Consider the following 17996-nt stretch of genomic DNA (forward strand, 5'->3'; position numbering starts at 1 on the left):
TCAAATTAGACAATTCAATCACATCAGATTAAAAAAAAAAAAAATGAGATCACATCAAATAAATAAAAATAAGGTGATCTAAACATAACCTTAATAAAGTGAATACATTGGTTAATTATAAGAAAAACTTACATGGAGGTGTTGTTTCATATCATACTTATTCATAGAATCATAGTACCGATTGTGAAGATGTCTATGTATTGAAAACGGAATTTTAGATTCTGCTTCTTTAATTTTGCCCTCAAGTAACACCTCCCTCCTTTGGAGATGCTCAAGCTCTTTCAAGATTTGTTTCTCTTTCGCCCATTTCGTCTTCCCATGACCTAATTGCTCAATCAAACCCGGAATTTTCCCTTTTATTTCGACCAACTCTATCTTTGGGTTCGATTCTTTTACCTCTAGGTTTTCATTCTGTATATATAAGTACTCAATAAGCCAAATAACCATGTACAACAATTCTTATGGCAATTATCATGCAAGAAAGTGGCAAGTAGAATAATTTATATATATATTTTTTGAAATATAAGTAGAAATATTTGTAGAATTGTTTGTAAATAGCTAACATAGTTTTAAAATATGGATGTTGTACGGGATATACCGGTAGTATCATAATGTGCCGGTAAAAGAGTGTCGTGCAGTTTACAGAAATAGTTAATCCTGGAATAATTCATGTCCTTACCGGCATTAGGCTCTACCACGTGGAGAGCTGCTTCTCGGAACGTGGCATGTCCCACTGACATGTGGACAGCTGCTTAGTGCCGTGTAAGCACCTGCTAGTACCAAGGTTGGCGTGCCACCTATCTGTATAGGTGGCACCTGCTTGGTTGCGTTCCTATAAATACCCAAACAAATCCTTATTTCAAAGGTAGAATCTCTCTCTCTCTCTCTAAAACACTTTCTCTCTCTTCTTTCACTTTCTTCTCACAAAGGTACTAACTTTAGCATCAGAGTGGTTATTCCCGGATAACCCCCGGGCTAGCTAATCTGTATTGGCTGTGTAGGTGAGCAATTGGACGGTAAACCATTACCAGCCCTCAGACACTGACGGAAGCATAATCCAGCAGGAACAATTGGCGCTAGAAGGAGGGGATAGTAATAACTTCTATCGTCCAACAGGACCTCTCACAGTCATGGAAGGAAGTAAGGGAACTTCAGTACCGGTTCCAGAAGTTGATAACCGGTAGTACGATAACAATGTCCTTAATGCTAACGCGAATAAAACCATAGTACCAGAAATTATGGTCGAAGATGAAACTTATCTCCTTCACGGTAACACAATGAATAGGCCCATAACACCTGACCGTAGCAGAGCAGTGACCCCAGATCCCTTGGAGGGGTTCACCCCGGAGGAACTGGAGATAACGGCCAAGGTCATGCGGGTTATGTCTAAGAAAAGAAAGGAAGCCGATTTAACGGCAGGGGGACTACGGGATAAGGTACCGACAAAGCCGCTGATAGTCAATTTGGAGAATCAGTTCAACCAGGCGGGACAACAACAATCGTCAAGAAGCCGTGGCCAAGAGACCACACCAACCGAGCGCCAACTCACGCAAGGCACCCAGGTGGGAGATTCAGGTTCTTATCGGCATGAGATCTCTAGTGGCCCGGAAAGGCGGGCAGTCAGGGCAATCATCAGGCCCAGAATATCTCCGTTCACACAAGAGGTGCTCGACCAGCAAATGGAGAAAATAAAGATGCCATCCTGTACGTATGACGGTAAGGGGGATCCAAAGCGGTATGTGGCCGCGTTTGAGAGTCATATGCTGCTGTATACAGACACCGATGCTTTGTGGTGTAAAGTTTTCCCTACGACTCTTACCGGCGCAGCCTCGGATTGGTTCTCCAACTTAGAGCCGGGATCAATTGACTGCTTTGAGACCCTAGTGGAGTTGTTCACAGGTCAGTACATAAGTAATAGTGCGAGACAAAGGACATCTGGCGAGCTCATGGCTATTCAACAACGAAAGGATGAGTCGCTCAGAGATTTCATTAGACGCTTCAATAATGAGGCTAACACTATACCAAAATTGCAGCAAGAGATTGCCGTGATGGCATTGATGAATGGGCTAGGTGACAACGACTTCAAAAAATATATGTCGCGGAAGTGTTTCCCAAACTTAGGGGTAGCATTTGCCAAAGCTCACGAATACATAAAAAGTGAGGAGCTGCTAAAAACGAGCCATCAGATATCGTCGGCAGAGCCCTCCAGAAGGCAAGGTGATAATAGCTCGAATTCCCAAATGGATGGGGTAAGCAGGGCGCTGCCGCAAGGCCAGCAGCGATCCGGAAGGCCGACAAGGGGATTGGGTTGTTACAGTAGTTATACGCAGTTAAACACCCCGAGAGCGGCAATATATTCAATAAACCAGAATAGAGAAGATTGGAGTCGACCGGCACCGATGATAACGAAGGGTCGGGACGTGAAGAAATATTGCATGTTTCACAGAGATGTTGGTCATTACACCGAAGAATGTGATCAACTAAAAGAGAACATTGAGGACCTTATAAGGAAGGGACGATTATCCCAATATCGTACTCAGGCAGGTCCCAACCGACAGCAAAATTCACAGCCTAGGCAAACCGAGTACCGAAAGCAGGGGGAACAGTCAATGCAAGATGATACTTACAGGCAGAATCACGCGGAACCATCCAGACAGGGAGGTAATCCGACAGGACGTAAAATAACAATCGACGTTATCACGGGAGGGCCGGTATACGGAGGTTCCGTAAGCGGGGCCAAGAAGAGCTTGTCGGAATACCGGCACCTAGTGAACGCTTTGAGCATAGAGGAACGACCTCGGCCTTCTTCCATGCTTTCGATATCTTTTTCGGAGGAGGATGCTAAGGGAATAGTTTACCCCCATGATGATCCGTTGGTGCTGATACTGACGGTAAATGGAGCAGATATCAAACGGACACTCGTTGACGGCGGAAGTTCCGCAAATATCCTGTTTGCTAGGGCTTTTGATGCCATGAGGATTGGCCGAAAATACTTGACGTCAGTGTCCTATCCTGTGATAGGCTTCAACGGATCGACGGTACGACCTGAAGGTAGCATTGTTCTTCAGGTTCGAATGGGAGAGGGTCCGACAGTAAGAGATGTCATGGCAGAGTTTTTGGTGATTGACGTGCCATCCGCTTACAACGCCATTGTCGGCAGGCCTTTAATTCATGACATGCAAGCTGTGGTGTCAACGTACCACTTAACCATGGTATATGTATCCAACGCGGGAACAACAGAGCGCGTACGGGGTAGTCAGACTATGGCAAGGGAGTGTTATGTATCGGCATTGAAGCAACCGGGCCGACAGCCAGCTGGTGAACGGACACCAGCCAAGCGAGAACGAATTCCTTCCACGCATGACTTGGCTATGGAAAATTTTGATACTAGGCCAGTAACTGCTCCACGTCCTTCCCCGGGAGGCGAGACTGTCGAGATCGAGTTGCAGCCCGGAGTGCCCGGTAGGGTAGTGCGTGTGGGATCTGATATGGATGTTGACACGCGCTGCCATTTGGTGGATTTGTTGCGAGAAAGTGCTGACGTATTCGCTTTCTCGGCGGACGAGATGCCCGGGATACATCCCGACGTCATAGTGCACAAGCTCAACGTCGACAGGAGAGCAAGACCAGTTCGACAGAAAAAAAGGAACTTTTCAACAGAGAAAATGGAGGCTATTCAATCAAAGGTGAACAAATTGCTAGCGGCCGGTTTTATCGAACCCTGCACATATCCCGAATGGTTAGCGAATGTGGTCATGGTAAAGAAGCCGTCAGGGAAGTGGAGAATGTGCGTGGACTTTACGGACTTGAACAGAGCCTGCCCGAAAGATTACTATCCTTTGCCGAGGATAGATAGATTGGTAGATTCAACTTCCGGTCACGCGCTACTGAGCTTCATGGACGCTTTCTCTAGGTATCACCAGGTCAGCTTATACGAGCCGGATCGAACCAAGGCGGCATTCATTACCGATTCCGGAGTTTTTTGTTACAGGGCTATGCCATTTGGATTGAGAAATGCTGGGGCCACATATCAGAAACTGGTCGACAAGGTATTTGCGAACCAGAAAGGAAGGAATGTAGAGGTGTACGTGGACGATTCAATTGTGAAAAGCCGTTTGGCTACGGATCACGTCGCTGATTTGAGAGAAACTTTTGAAACCCTTCGACGCTACCGGATGAAGTTAAACCCGGAGAAATGTGTGTTCGGCGTCCGATCAGGAAAGTTTCTTGGTTTCATGGTGAGCGAAAGGGGTATAGACGCTAACCCTGATAAGATTGAGGCGATTCTTAGCTTGCCAGAACCAAAGTGTATAAAGGATGTACAAAAGCTCACCGGTCGAATGGTTGCGTTAACAAGATTCATCAGCAAGTCAGCTGATAAAGCCCTACCATTCTTTGTAATTTTGCGGCAAAACAAGCTGTTTGAATGGGGGAAGGACCAATCTAAGGCGTTCCAGGCTGTGAAAAATCATTCGAGGTCCTTACCCACCATCGCAAGGCCGGAACAAGGAGAAACGTTGCAGCTTTATATCTCGGCCTCAGCAAAGACGGTAGCAGCAGTGCTCCTAGTAGAGAGGCAAAAGATCCAACTGCCAATTTACTTCGTGAGCCACGTTTTAAATGCTACCGAGAGAAGGTATCCGATAATAGAGAAGATCGCGTATGCAGTAGTTGTGGCTGCACGAAAATTGCGTCCTTACTTTGATGCGCATGCAATTGATATCTTAACGAACCAGCCGTTAGAGAAATCTTTGCAAAAGATGGAAACGTCTGGCCGTTTGCTTAAATGGGAGATTGAATTATCTGAATATGTTATTACATATAAGCTAAGGGTATCAATCAAAGCCCAGGCTTTGTCTGATTTCATTGTCGAAACGTCATATTATGAAGAGGAGGATGATGCCGGCACATGGAAGGTATCAGTTGACGGTTCATCTGCTTCAACCGGCTCAGGGGCTGGGGTAATTATGATCTCTCCCCAGGGAGATGTGTTCGAGTATGCCGTTAAGTTCAAGTTCAAAGCTTCGAACAATGAGGCAGAATACGAAGCAGCGTTAGCAGGGATACAACTGTGCATATCTGCGGAAGCAAAGTGCATTGAGATGACAACTGACTTTCAATTAGTGGCAAATCAGTTTAACGGCACTTACGAAACTCGAGAGCCAAGTATGACGGCATATTTGGCAAAACTCAAGAGTGTTACTTCTGGTCTAGAATACTTCGAAATCAAGTTGGTTCCTCGGGCAATGAACACACAGGAAGACGCCTTGGCTAAACTCGCAAGTTCAAGCTTCAATGACTTGGAAAGGACAGTTATGGTGGAGGTTTTGAAAGAAAGAAGTATTGACGAACAACCTCCTAAGGACGTGTGTTGCACGACTGCGGGACGAGAATGGTATGATGATATTTTGGCTTACAAGGTACATAATGTTCTTCCTGCCGACAAGGCGGAGGCAAGAAAGGTCCAGAAAGACAGTGTCTGGTTTATCATGTTCCGAGACTTGTTGTATAAGCGGGGGTTTTCGTTACCGCTACGAAGGTGTATAACGGCTTATGAGTCGGCAAGGCTGATAGAAGAAATACACGAGGGTGATTGCGGTAATCATGCGGGGGGTCGGTCAATGTCCTTAGAAGCAATGAAACGGGGCTACTATTGGCCGACAATGAATGCGGATACCATGGAATATGCTAAAAAATGTGACAAATGCCAGAAGTACGGCCCGGTGATTAACCAACCTCCAAATGATTTAACACCCATTCTTAACCCAATCCCATTTGCTCAGTGGGGGATGGACATCATTGGGCCGTTTACGTCAGCAACAGGTGGCCGTAAGTTCTTGATTGTGGGGATAGACTACTTCACCAAATGGATAGAAGCAGAGCCGGTAGCAAAGATTACAGCGAGTGAGGTAAAGAAGTTTATCTGGAAAAGCATCTTTACGCGTTTCGGATTGCCGACAGCAATGGTGTTTGATCACGGTTCACAATTTGATTGCAGCCCGGTAAAAGACTTTTTAAGCATCTACAAAGTCAAGTTTGCGTACGCAGCGGTATGTCACCCGCAGTCAAACGGCCAAGCTGAGGCCGCTAACAAGCAGATACTAGGGGCAATTAAGAAAAAGGTAGAAGACGCTAAAGGCTTGTGGGCAGATCTGATACCTGAAATTTTATGGGCAAATCGTACGACAACAAGGGAAACAACGGGGGAATCTCCTTTTAACCTTGCTTTCGGCTCAGAGGCTGTGGTTCCGGCGGAAGTGGGATTACCTTCTTTTCGGGTACAACACTTCTGCGAAAGTCAAAATGATTTGCTGCTTCGACAGCAATTGGATTTCCTACCGGAAGTAAGGTTGACAGCTGCCATAAAGTCTGCAGCATACAAAAACCGAATGAGACATGCTTATAATCGGCGCGTCAATTATCGGCCCATGGAAGATGGTGATTTAGTTCTGCGTAGAACAGCCGCGACTGGTAAAGGGAACGCAGAGGGTAAATTCACCGCGACTTGGGAGGGGCCTTACCAAATATATGAAACACTTAGGCAAGGATCTTATCGGATAATGACCCTTGAAGGTGTTCCCCTGAAGAATGTTTGGAACGCTAGTGTGTTAAAAAAATATTTCATGTAAAACGTAAATATGTTCTATTTTCTGTATCTATTTGATGACATGTTGTCACACGTATGTTAACGGCACTTGCTAGTATTGTAATCTATTTCGATACCTATAATCGTATTACCTACTTTCGATACGATCTGATCACAGCCTAGCTAGCTGACTCGGTCGTTCAAGTGAGGGAATATATATAAAAAAAAATATAATAATAATGATAATGGACCTCAAGGGGAGTTGAAAGTGCGGTCTGATCCACTGCCTTTGCTCAGCCTGACAAAGGTTGGATACTTTATCTCAATATGTTTTATATCCGATATTCAGCACAGGCATTCCAGAGTTTTCCCAGAATTTATTTACGAATAAATTCTGCCGAAAAACTCGGGGAGTATTATTGGTAGGGTATATCTTAGAAATACCGATAATAAAGTATTATTGGTAAGATATATCTTAGAAATACCGATAAAAAAGTATTATTGGTAAGATGTATTTTGAAAATACCGATAACAAGGTTGAGTGTGTTTTTGGGTCCTCCAAAAATTTTAAATCGCAAGTAAAATACCAAGAAGTGTAATTTTGAAAGCCAAAAACGTAAATTCGTGTTAAAAATCAAGGAGTAACTAAAACGCGATTCAAAGAGGGCAATCATTAAATAAGATTACGGTAAAGATGGGAGAAATAAATTGTAACGAGTACATACATACGCAAATAAAATGTTCAAAACAATTGAAAGAAAAAATGTGACATAATACAGACGGATATAATTGTTTGAAGCATAAAACAGATACAGACAAGCATGAATATTACAGCCCAGAGATGACTGCCCTCCTGATTAATTCTTGTCGGCCTCCTTGGTTGATTCACCCGCGTTAACAGGCTCTTTTTCAGCTTCTTTACTGGAGGGACCGGCAGACCCATCTTTACCAGCATGAGTGGCAATAGGGCTACTGATAAGGGCGTCATCAAACTCCGCTTCCGGCAACTCGCGTGGGTCTAAGTTGGTTATCACAGCATGCGGGGGGAGCTCGTCAAAGTACTCATTCTCATAGCTGGTAGGAAAGTGGTTCCTTTCCTCGTTAAAGGCCTTCTCGACAGCCTGCCATTTCGTTGAATCCCACCCCTCCGCTTTGCACACACAGCGATGCGCAGAGACCCAGCCGGCAGTGTACCGGTCAACCAGCAAGTTGACATAGAGGTCGGTCTGTAGGAACCGATTAACGGCTCGGCGCCTGATTCCCGGCTTGTCGCGCTCCATCTCCTCAACTTGGCTGGCCAGCTTTGCCTTAGCATCCCTCTCGTCCTTCAGGCTCTGCTCAAGGCTGGCTACCTTCTTTTGTAGCAGCTCCTGATCCGTTAGCTTCCTGTTTAGCTCGGACACTTGCTTTTGCAAAGTCTTTACGTCGGATTTAACCTTGTCGCGCTCTTTGACGACGAGCTTACAAGCGTCGTCAGCCTTCTTCAGCTTGGTCTCAGCATTATCGGCGACGCGCTGATAATGTTGGTACATGTGTACCACCTCGACAGCAGAGTTGACGGTCTAGTAGACGATAACAGACATTGCCGTTAATAAATATAAACAGCAATATAGAGAACACAAATATGTTACACAGATATGATACATATCTAGCAGGTAAGAATGCTATATTACCCGGAGCATGTTGTTCATTAGCTGACCGCAGGGAGCAGCAGCCCGGTTGACAGGCCTGTCGGCTGGCGTCGCCAGGTCCTTGAGTACCCTCCACCCCATGCTTCCGCCGGTCGCAGGGTCGTCACAGAGAACAGACTCTCCGCGATTGACGTTGATCCGGGGGTGCCATGGGTCACCGGCAGCACCAGAGGGCACAGCGAGCCCGTCAATGACTTCTGTCGGGATTCTGACGTGAGGAATCTCGATAAAATCAGTGACGCCAGCCGGGACGAAAGCATTCTGCTTTAGGCCGCCAGTGCGCCCCGAGATGATTGTCGTCTCCCTGCTTGGAGGTTTTTCGATGCTGGCCATCTGGCCGGTTCTGACCTCGGTGTTGACCCCAAGACTTTTTGGATCTCTTAGGGTGACCGTCAGCTTCTTTGCCGGTTGGGGTTCGGTCTTGTCCTCTAGGTTGACGACTCCATCCGGCCAAGATTCCTGCACCTCCGGATGGAGAGGGGCCGTGTCGCCATCGTGTCTTTTCTGTTGCTTCTGTGGCTCTCGGTCGGAGGGCTCGGAAGTCCTCTTAGACGCATTCCCGCCACCCCTTTTTACAGCTAGGGTACGGGGCTTGGTAGTGCGCTCGGTAGGGGCCATATCCTGTCGCCTTTTTCTTTTTTTTTTTTTTTTGTGGAGGCTCTGGTAGCGAAAGAGGGCAGGGTGTCGTATGACTTCTTTGGCTGATCCGGGCACTGGTGCTTCACTCTCCCGTCAGAATGCAACCCTAATCGGCTAAAGTCAAGCTTGTCAAGACGTGGTGAAAGGCAAACCGATAATAAACGTCAATAACCGATATGGTAAAGGTAAGCTTGGGCGTAAAAAAATAAAAATAAAAATAAAAATAAAAATAAAAAATTAATTAAAAAAAAAATAATAATAAAAAAAATAAATAAAAAAAATATATAAAAAAAAAGTGTAAGTAAATACACACAGGCCGGTACGAGAATAAGCAGACAACACACTTATAATACGGTGAAGGCAAATATAAGCAAATTTATATAATACTTAAATTCATCCATACCAAAAGCATCGGTATGGCAGAGACCGACATGAGAAAGAGGGGCGTTGCCTAGTATATAATTACAATGGGGCAACCACACCCCCGGAACGGCTTTATTCTTCTTACCAGCCCTAACATATGTACAATTAAACCATTTAAAAGCCTTTTTCTCCATCGGTCCTAACTTTCTCGACCGTATGGTCTCAAACATGCTGTGTGGGTGATGAAACGTCCTACGGACAGTAAAATCGTCAGGCACACTCATAAAGTAAAACTCATTCTTCCAGTTCTTACAACTGGTCAATTTCGGCCACACCGTACATTTACCGGGAGTGGTAAAAAGGGACCACCATCCGGGCGACTGACTATCTCTTTTTATCCAATGTAACCTCCGAAATAAGTTCAGGGTAAGGGGAAAGTCCATAAAAATCATAACCCAGACAAGAGAGACAATATTTCGGATGGTCGGAGGCGTTAGCTGTGCAATTGCAACGTTCCAAGCCCTGAATATTTTTTCGATATAATGATGGAGTGGAAACCGTAAACCAAACTCTAAATGCTTTGCATACACAACAATGTGGCCGGCAGGACAGTCCAAAGCCGTCTGACCGTTATTCGGTAGTCTCAGTTCGTAACCGTCCGGGAGACGGTAGAAGCGTTTGCCATGTTGGCAATAATCTTTTTCGGTGGCGGTCTGCAACCATACCGGATCCACAACTGCCTCAGTTATTTCATAGCCGCTAGGAATTTCTTGAGGTTCTAGATACTTCGGATCATCTTGATCCGAGTCATATTCATCGTCGAGACGTTCCTCTTCTGCAATCTGAGCAGCAAGGTTGAAATTTGTAACAATTTCTTCGTCGGTCTCGTCATTTTCTTCCTCTTCACCTTCTCCCTGCTCACCCTCTTCTGACCCACCTGCATCGTCTTCATTACCGATGCTTTCACCCCCGCTTTCCTGCCGTTCTAGGCTATCTTCGACTGACCAGATATCCTCTTCTCGGATATCCAAAACCTCAGGCTCATGGTCAACCATTTCTTCATCAACAGAGGGTCTACTGCTTTCACCAACCTCACGTTGGTAACTTGTATGTTTTGTTCTCGGCATCCTGTCAATATTAGTGTCGTATTGATTAAATAAATCCAAATTTGACCGTAAATGATATTGAACGCTAATAGGCTCAACATCGACAATCTCTATGTCCTCTGCAATATCGGGGTTGGTAGGACGCAAAGCCTTCTCGGCGTCAGCCAGAAACTTATGACGGTAATAAGCTTCTCTTTCTTCTATAGAAGTTAAGGGTGTACAGAGTTCAGCCTCATTGGCTTTACTCATATTTGTATGCATTCCAGAACCAGACATTCACAAATAATGAAATAAATGCAAAATCTACCTAACCACAAGCCAGTGAGAAATCGAAAAGAAAGTTAGGGTTTTTTACCTCTTTTTTGAACTCAACTCTTGAAGCGTAACTCGGAAATTAAGTGTCCTCCGTTTACAAACACCCGTCACAATACAACTGAACAAACCCTTGACAAATTGAGCCTTGAATTGCAGAAATATAAGCGCAGTACGAGCGAAGTGAAGTAGAAATTTTTCGAAATTTTTTCGCAAAGGAAATGAAGGGTCAAAGTGCGAAATAAGCTATTTATACTGTCCAAATGAAGCGGTTGATGTGACATTTACTGCATGCAATCCAACGCCTGTGATAAAACACCTTTTCAAAATTAACCTGCTTCGATGACTGACACGTGCCCCATTACTTTATTACATTTTCCCGCCAAATCCTGGGGGATAAATTTTAAAATAAACAACAAATCATTTTACCTCCTATTTTCGGTTTCATATTTAATTCACAATAACCATGTCGGCATTTTTTCCATGCTTCATTGCGCAAATTACTACCGTCCATTTGCTCAGTTGGGGGCAAATTGTAAATTTTTTCTTGTTGATTTATTGAGCAAATTACTACCGTCCATTTGCTCACTTGGGGGATAATTGTAAATTTTTTCTTGTTGATTTATTGAGCAAATTACTACCGTCCATTTTCTCACTTGGGGGGCAAATCGTACATTTTCTTTTCGTTTTCTAAGCATGCTTGTATGCTGCATTGTACATACCACCACCATGTTCCATCGCAAGTGAGCACGTCAGTTTTACTAACGTCCTCACTTGGGGGGGTAGTTGTACGGGATATACCGGTAGTATCATAATGTGCCGGTAAAAGAGTGTCGTGCAGTTTACAGAAATAGTTAATCCTGGAATAATTCATGTCCTTACCGGCATTAGGCTCTACCACGTGGAGAGCTGCTTCTCGGAACGTGGCATGTCCCACTGACACGTGGACAGCTGCTTAGTGCCGTGTAAGCACCTGCTAGTACCAAGGTCGGCGTGCCACCTATCTGTATAGGTGGCACCTGCTTGGTTGCGTTCCTATAAATATCCAAACAAATCCTTATTTCAAAGGTAGAATCTCTCTCTCTCTCTAAAACACTTTCTCTCTCTTCTTTCACTTTCTTCTCACAAAGGTACTAACTTTAGCATCGGAGTGGTTATTCCCGGATAACCCCCGGGCTAGCTAATCTGTATTGGCTGTGTAGGTGAGCAATTGGACGGTAAACCATTACCGGCCCTCAGACACTGACGGAAGCATAATCCAGCAGGAACAGATGTAGGTTGAAATCTATTTAGAATTTATCAAGTTATTGATGATGAAAAATTGTAAATGTTAATAAATATTGCTATTGGCCTAATCAATGAAGAAAGTTATATGATTTTTACGTACCAATTCCACGTTTAACTACTTAAATACATGCCAATTGTAATTAGCTAATAAATTCAAAGTATAATGCTAGTTTAAACTTATAACACAGTATGCAGATTATTGTCAACGACATGCAGAAATTATACGTTAATAATTTATAGTTGCAAAATGTATTTAAGGATTAAATCTTCTTATAAAAAATAAATTATTAAAATGAATTTAGCAATCAATTAACACATTTTAATTCGAACAAGAAAAAAAAAATTGATTCATGATATTGATTTATAAAATTAGTGTGAGCAAGTTAAAGAATTGAAATTTATAATTTTATGCATTATTCTACGGAGTACTACTCTTTCTTTTTCTGTTTCTTTTTGTTTGTAAGAGTAAAAAGAGATATGGAGTGCTCCATATTTGTTTTAGGTAGTGTGAACAGCTAAACAAGTCTAAGAATTGAAATCAACCCAAAAAAAATTGAAATGCTTACAATGCTTTTAGGCCAATGCTTGTGAAGAAACTCTCGACCGATTTCAAAACTTTGAACTAAACTTTCGGCTTTGTAATTTCTTGTACGAATATCTAATCTCAAGAATTCTAATTTATCCTGCATAAAATAAATTAAATACTCATTAGTTTATTACTTGTGTAATGTGTGATCTTGTATTAAATATTATTGTGTGCTCATCAATATAATTAAGGTTTTCTAATACTCTCTAAGCTTTCTATCTTCTTTTTCTCATAACTTTATCACCAAATTATGACTAGATACATTAGCTAAGATTTGGGATTGAATATCTTTGACTATCAAGGTTAATGAATTACTTAAGGGATGACAATAACTAAAAAAGACAATGATGATTTGATCAAATCCTTTACAATAACTAAAACAGATAAGGATGATTTGATCAAATCCTTTACCGTAATATCTACTCCATTTGTCCCTATTTTTTGCCCCATTACAAATAATTGGGTAAAATCTCAGATCATAAATTATTACTCCGTATTACTCGTACTTAATAAGAGATAATATAGTATGTTGTTGGAATCATGTCATTGTGTATTTTATTAATATCAAATTTTTATATTTTTTACTCGTATAAAAATAAAGTTATAAACATTTCAAAATGTGCCTTGTTTATCAAATAATTAGGTAAAATCTCAGACCATAAATTATTACTCCGTATTACTCGTACTTAGGGTCAGTTCTAATTAACTGAATTGAGCTAAACTGGACTGAACTGAACTAAACTAAACTAAACTGAACTGAGCTGAACTGAACTGAAATGAATATTTTATAAGAGAAGGAAATTAGGAGCTGAACTGAACTGAACTGAACTGAACTGAGCTGAGCTGAGCTGAACTGAACTGAGCCGAGCTGAACTGAACTGAATTGAACTGAACTGAATTTCAACGTAAGAGAACAGGACCTTAATAAGAGATAATATAGTATGTTGTTGGAATCATGTCATTGTGTATTTTATTAATATCAATTTTTTATAATTTTTACGCGTATAAAAATAAAGTTATAAACATTTCAAAATGTGCCTTGTTTATATAAAAAAAAATGTGTCTTGTAGACCGTGTTATAATGGGGCAAAAAAATAGGAACGAGTTGAGTAAATTAACTTGGTATCAGAAAGTGATTTATAATATTTACGCACCTTTGATAGTTGTATTTTATTGAGCAAGCTTCTTCTCTTCCATTCGATCCGGGTCATAGACTTTTTGGTAGCGTTTAAGTTGAGTTGCAAAACAGGATCTGGAAAATACCGGTTTATTTTGGCCATGTAAAATTGATGAACCACCTTCATCGACCGTTTATTATCATCATCATTATTGTTAAGATGAATGGTGCAACCATCACTATCACCTGAATAATTATTTTTTAAAACCAAAAGCAAAAAAATAGTCAATTTAAATTATACATAGACATTACAATTTACAATAGGTGCAATTTTGTATACACCTGGCTATACACTTATTGTAGCGTAATAGCGGATACACCTGGCTAAGTCGGGCTAAACTACGTTAAATTCAACCTTTGACGAGCTTAATTAATTAACTAAGCCTATAAAAAAAAAAAACTTCTACGTATAAAGTATCGTAGTGTAACATACCTTCAAATGCCATTGATGATCTCTCAAACTTTCAAGCTTTTTTTTATGCTAAGTCATCTTCACTGATTCTTATTTATATATACGTGAATTAATAAGATCATTCGAAGAACTAGCTGAACCTGGAGTTCACGGCAAGCATATTAGTCAACGTAACATTCAATTTAAATTAAATACGTAGCACTCCGTATTAATTAAAAAGATACTACTACGTAGTACATCTTCTATTCCTGATATTTTACCTTGTTTTTGATGTCTTCCTGATATTTTACCTATTTGATTTTTTACTATCTCTAAAATACACTTTAATACATAAATGGGTTATGCTATTAAAATTTTTAATATACTTCCTTTTTTTAATATTAAGTTGGAAATTTATCGACAATTTACGAGTAAATCGATGTAATAAATGTTAATTTATTGTCAATTTTTTTCACTTTTAGCTTCTTATATGTAGCCGTAAGGGCGGCCTATATCTTTTTCCTACATTAATATCTCTAAAGGCCTGTTCATATTTACTGAACTAAGTTGTACTCAACTGATTGGAGCTGAACTGAACTGGACTGATTGGAGCTGAACTGAACTAAATAGAGCTGAAATGAATATTTTATGAGAGAAGGAAATTAGGAGTTGAACTGAACTGAACTGAACTGAACTGATTGGAGCTGAACTGAATTGAACTGAACTGAAATTAAGCTGAAGTGAACAGGCTCTAATTCTATACAAATAAAATATAAAAATTTGATATTCTTAAAGTAAACATTATGACGAATATAACAAGATTTCACTTACCAATATTACTGAGTATTTTATTATGAATTAATAAGGTTTTGAGGTCAAAATATTTAAAGTTTGACCTCAAAAACACAACGGGGTAACGAAATAGCGACAGAGGTCAAATATCATATGCATTAATTGTACCATAAAGGGGCTACTATGTAAATAAAAAATTAAGCATCAAATGGTATGTCCTCATAAAAATATTTCTTAAATGCATCCATATGGGCCACTTGTAAGCAAATAGCAATTTGGACTGACCCATCATTCACAGGCCCAGGAAGCATAAGACAATCACCATCAGAATCATGGGTACCTGGGCCCATATAAATCTCTTTTCCCCAACCAAAGTCAAGCCCATAAATTGGAAGAGTCAACCAACTAATGACCCCAAGATTTGGGTTACCATAAAATGGGCCTTCATTTTTGTTACGTGCATGCAAGTCTTGAAAAGGGGATAAATCAGTCAAATTTTTCCAAAAGTCAATGTTTGACCAAATATAATTATCGTCCACTTTTTCAATTGCTTCCCTTATTCTACCACAAGTATAACACAAGGGTAAATTTATGATATCTCCTGACCTAGATGAAGCCACCACGTCTAATATAGCGTTACCGAGGTACTTCGACGGTAGTGGTGGTTGCAAGCGGCTACGTACATCGACTGAGAACCCTAAGCATGTTGGTTGTTCAAGGTGGTGCTCGCGTGCCTTGCTAGCACTTCTCCATACATGGGCCGCTACCACTTCATAGCGAGTGTAAGGATTTGTGTTTTGACGAATGTCTTGCTTGTTAGTGGCCTTCTTTAGGCTCTTAACATGATCTTTTGATAGAGGTAATATTGCCACGGTAGTGGCTTTTTTACGCTCCTCCAAATTGTTTTCTTGCCCTATTAGTAATGGTGGTGCACCAAACTCTTTGTGCATATCGCGAGGTGTTAGAGTTTTTGGGAGATATTGTGCTCTAATGATGTTCGGATTGAAGTAGGGAGCCATCGCGATTGGTTCACCACGAGCTAGTCTAGCCCATTCAGACATAAAATGAAGTGCACTTTGTCCATCAGCTAGTATATGTGATATGTTAACCCCTAAACAAACACCACCACATCTAAACTTGGTGAGTTGCCCTACCACCAAAGGTAACTCATCAATAGGTTTATTATAGTCAACAAAAGGAATGAGCTTATCAAATAAATTCGTCTGAGAGGCAAAATCACCAAAATCACTTAGCTCACCATAAGACTCGGCTTCAATTAGCTCGACTCCCATTGCATTACATAGGAGCTCAAGTCTTCCATGGCCTACCCATCGAACACGACCTGCTAAGGGATAAAAATGGACCAAAACTCGACTCAATGAATCCTTGAGGGTGTCTATGATAGACTTGGAGGAAGTAAGCCACTCCTTAGAAGGCTTGTAGAAGTAGACAGTAGGAACATGGGTGATTACACCAGTTTGATCCCATTCAGATAATTGGAACACACCATTACACGTAAGCTCAATTGGTTTTACCATGTAGGAACATTTTATGCTAACTTCCATTATACCTGTGATACTTTAAAGGAAGAAATAAATTCTTAGCATGATTGTTTTCCTCAAGAAAAAAATTCATGCATCCCTATAATAAGGTTTTTTTTTTTTTTTTTTTTTTTTTTGGGTTGAATAACCTATTAGTTTTGCTAAGACATCAAAACTATGAGCAAGCAAGCAAGCAACTAATCTGAGACGCATAATATGCTACTTAATTACGAGCATAATTTAACGAAGCGTTAAAGACTTAAGTTGCATTTATTGCTTCTAATGTACATAGTAATTAAACTAAAAATTTAACATTTTATTTAGTTTTACTATAATTAATTATAAGTTACTCATATAACTACATATATTGCATTAATTTAAATCGATAAAATGTTAGCTAGTTTAATTTATTATGGATGCATGCAATGTTTAATTATACTCATAGATGACAACATGACAGCCCATCAAAGTACATTGACATTAAAATCATTGCGGTAACATTTTTTTAAGAAAAAAAATCATTAGCATTAATAAATGTAACATGTATGAGTAAATGTAAATAAATATTTTATTATTCCATATATTACAGAATATGAGAAAATAAATTCACTTATTCAAACCATGAAATATTTTCTAATATCTCAAATTGATATAAGCATGTGCCTCAAATTCTCAAAACACACCAACTGACTTAGCTATTGCTAAGGCTGGTCCTAACATTTTACGGGCCCTTGGCAAAATATTACATGTGGGCCGTTTGTAAAAAAATTAATTTGTATTTTAATAATAAAAATTCATTAACAATGATCCAAAATTTTATTTTATAAAAATTCATTAACAATGATTCAAATTATTAATAGCTCAGTGTTAATTTATTTAAAGAAAAAAAAAATCATCAAAAAAAAATTCATCTAAATATATGTTTTCCCCTCACTTCCAAAAACACAATCAACTATATTATTTGATAGAAGCATGGAAACATTTAATAATATCAATGTGATTGAAATTTAAAGTTGGATACCTAATCAAATAAACTTCACTATCTCATCATAAAACTTGATTCAAATACCACTAGTTATGGCAATTCAAGTGGTTAGTAGTGGTATCTAATCCGCATAAAACATATTAGACATTAATTAACTATTTAAAAAAGTATCTAATTCATGAATCAATTCAAGTTTCAAACAAGGTTTCTTCAATTCTTCATATATAAATCCATAATCCAAATTACGTCATTAAAGCATTGTTAAAAAAAATTTACGAAGTAATATCTAAGAAAAATACGGAGTAGGTGATAAAGATGACTTACTTAAATAATCTCGATTTACCTAGCTTCAATTAGTAATAATAAAGTTTCATGATATATATAGTTTTTGCCATAAAAAGATAAATTGATAACTCAGCTCATTACAAAACGTAATCAAGTAATTAAGCAAATATGGAAGTTTATTTATTTAATGTTACATTATTTTGGGTGAATGTGAAATTGGAATTTAACTCTTGCAATCAAAGCAATTGTTAACCT

At 40.1% G+C, this 17996-nt stretch overlaps 2 protein-coding genes across 2 annotated transcripts; both read right to left on the reverse strand.

Annotated features, from left to right (window-relative positions):
* Positions 1-14203, reverse strand: LOC145631166 (uncharacterized). The gene is made up of 4 exons (XM_081683258.1): positions 14181-14203; positions 13725-13933; positions 12551-12667; positions 1-411 (listed from the first exon to the last, which is right to left on the reverse strand). Exons 1-4 carry the CDS (start codon positions 14191-14193, stop codon positions 112-114), a joined length of 639 nt encoding a protein of 212 aa, XP_081539384.1. The 5' UTR covers positions 14194-14203; the 3' UTR covers positions 1-111.
* Positions 14204-15127: 924 nt separating this feature from the next.
* Positions 15128-16554, reverse strand: LOC145633223 (spermidine hydroxycinnamoyl transferase-like). The gene has a single exon (XM_081685493.1). It carries the CDS (start codon positions 16493-16495, stop codon positions 15128-15130), a length of 1368 nt encoding a protein of 455 aa, XP_081541619.1. The 5' UTR covers positions 16496-16554.
* Between the last annotated feature and the right edge of the window lie 1442 nt (positions 16555-17996).

Source organism: Chenopodium album, chromosome 5, assembly GCF_948465745.1.
Source record: "Chenopodium album chromosome 5, dcCheAlbu1.1, whole genome shotgun sequence".
NCBI lineage: Eukaryota > Viridiplantae > Streptophyta > Magnoliopsida > Caryophyllales > Amaranthaceae > Chenopodium > Chenopodium album.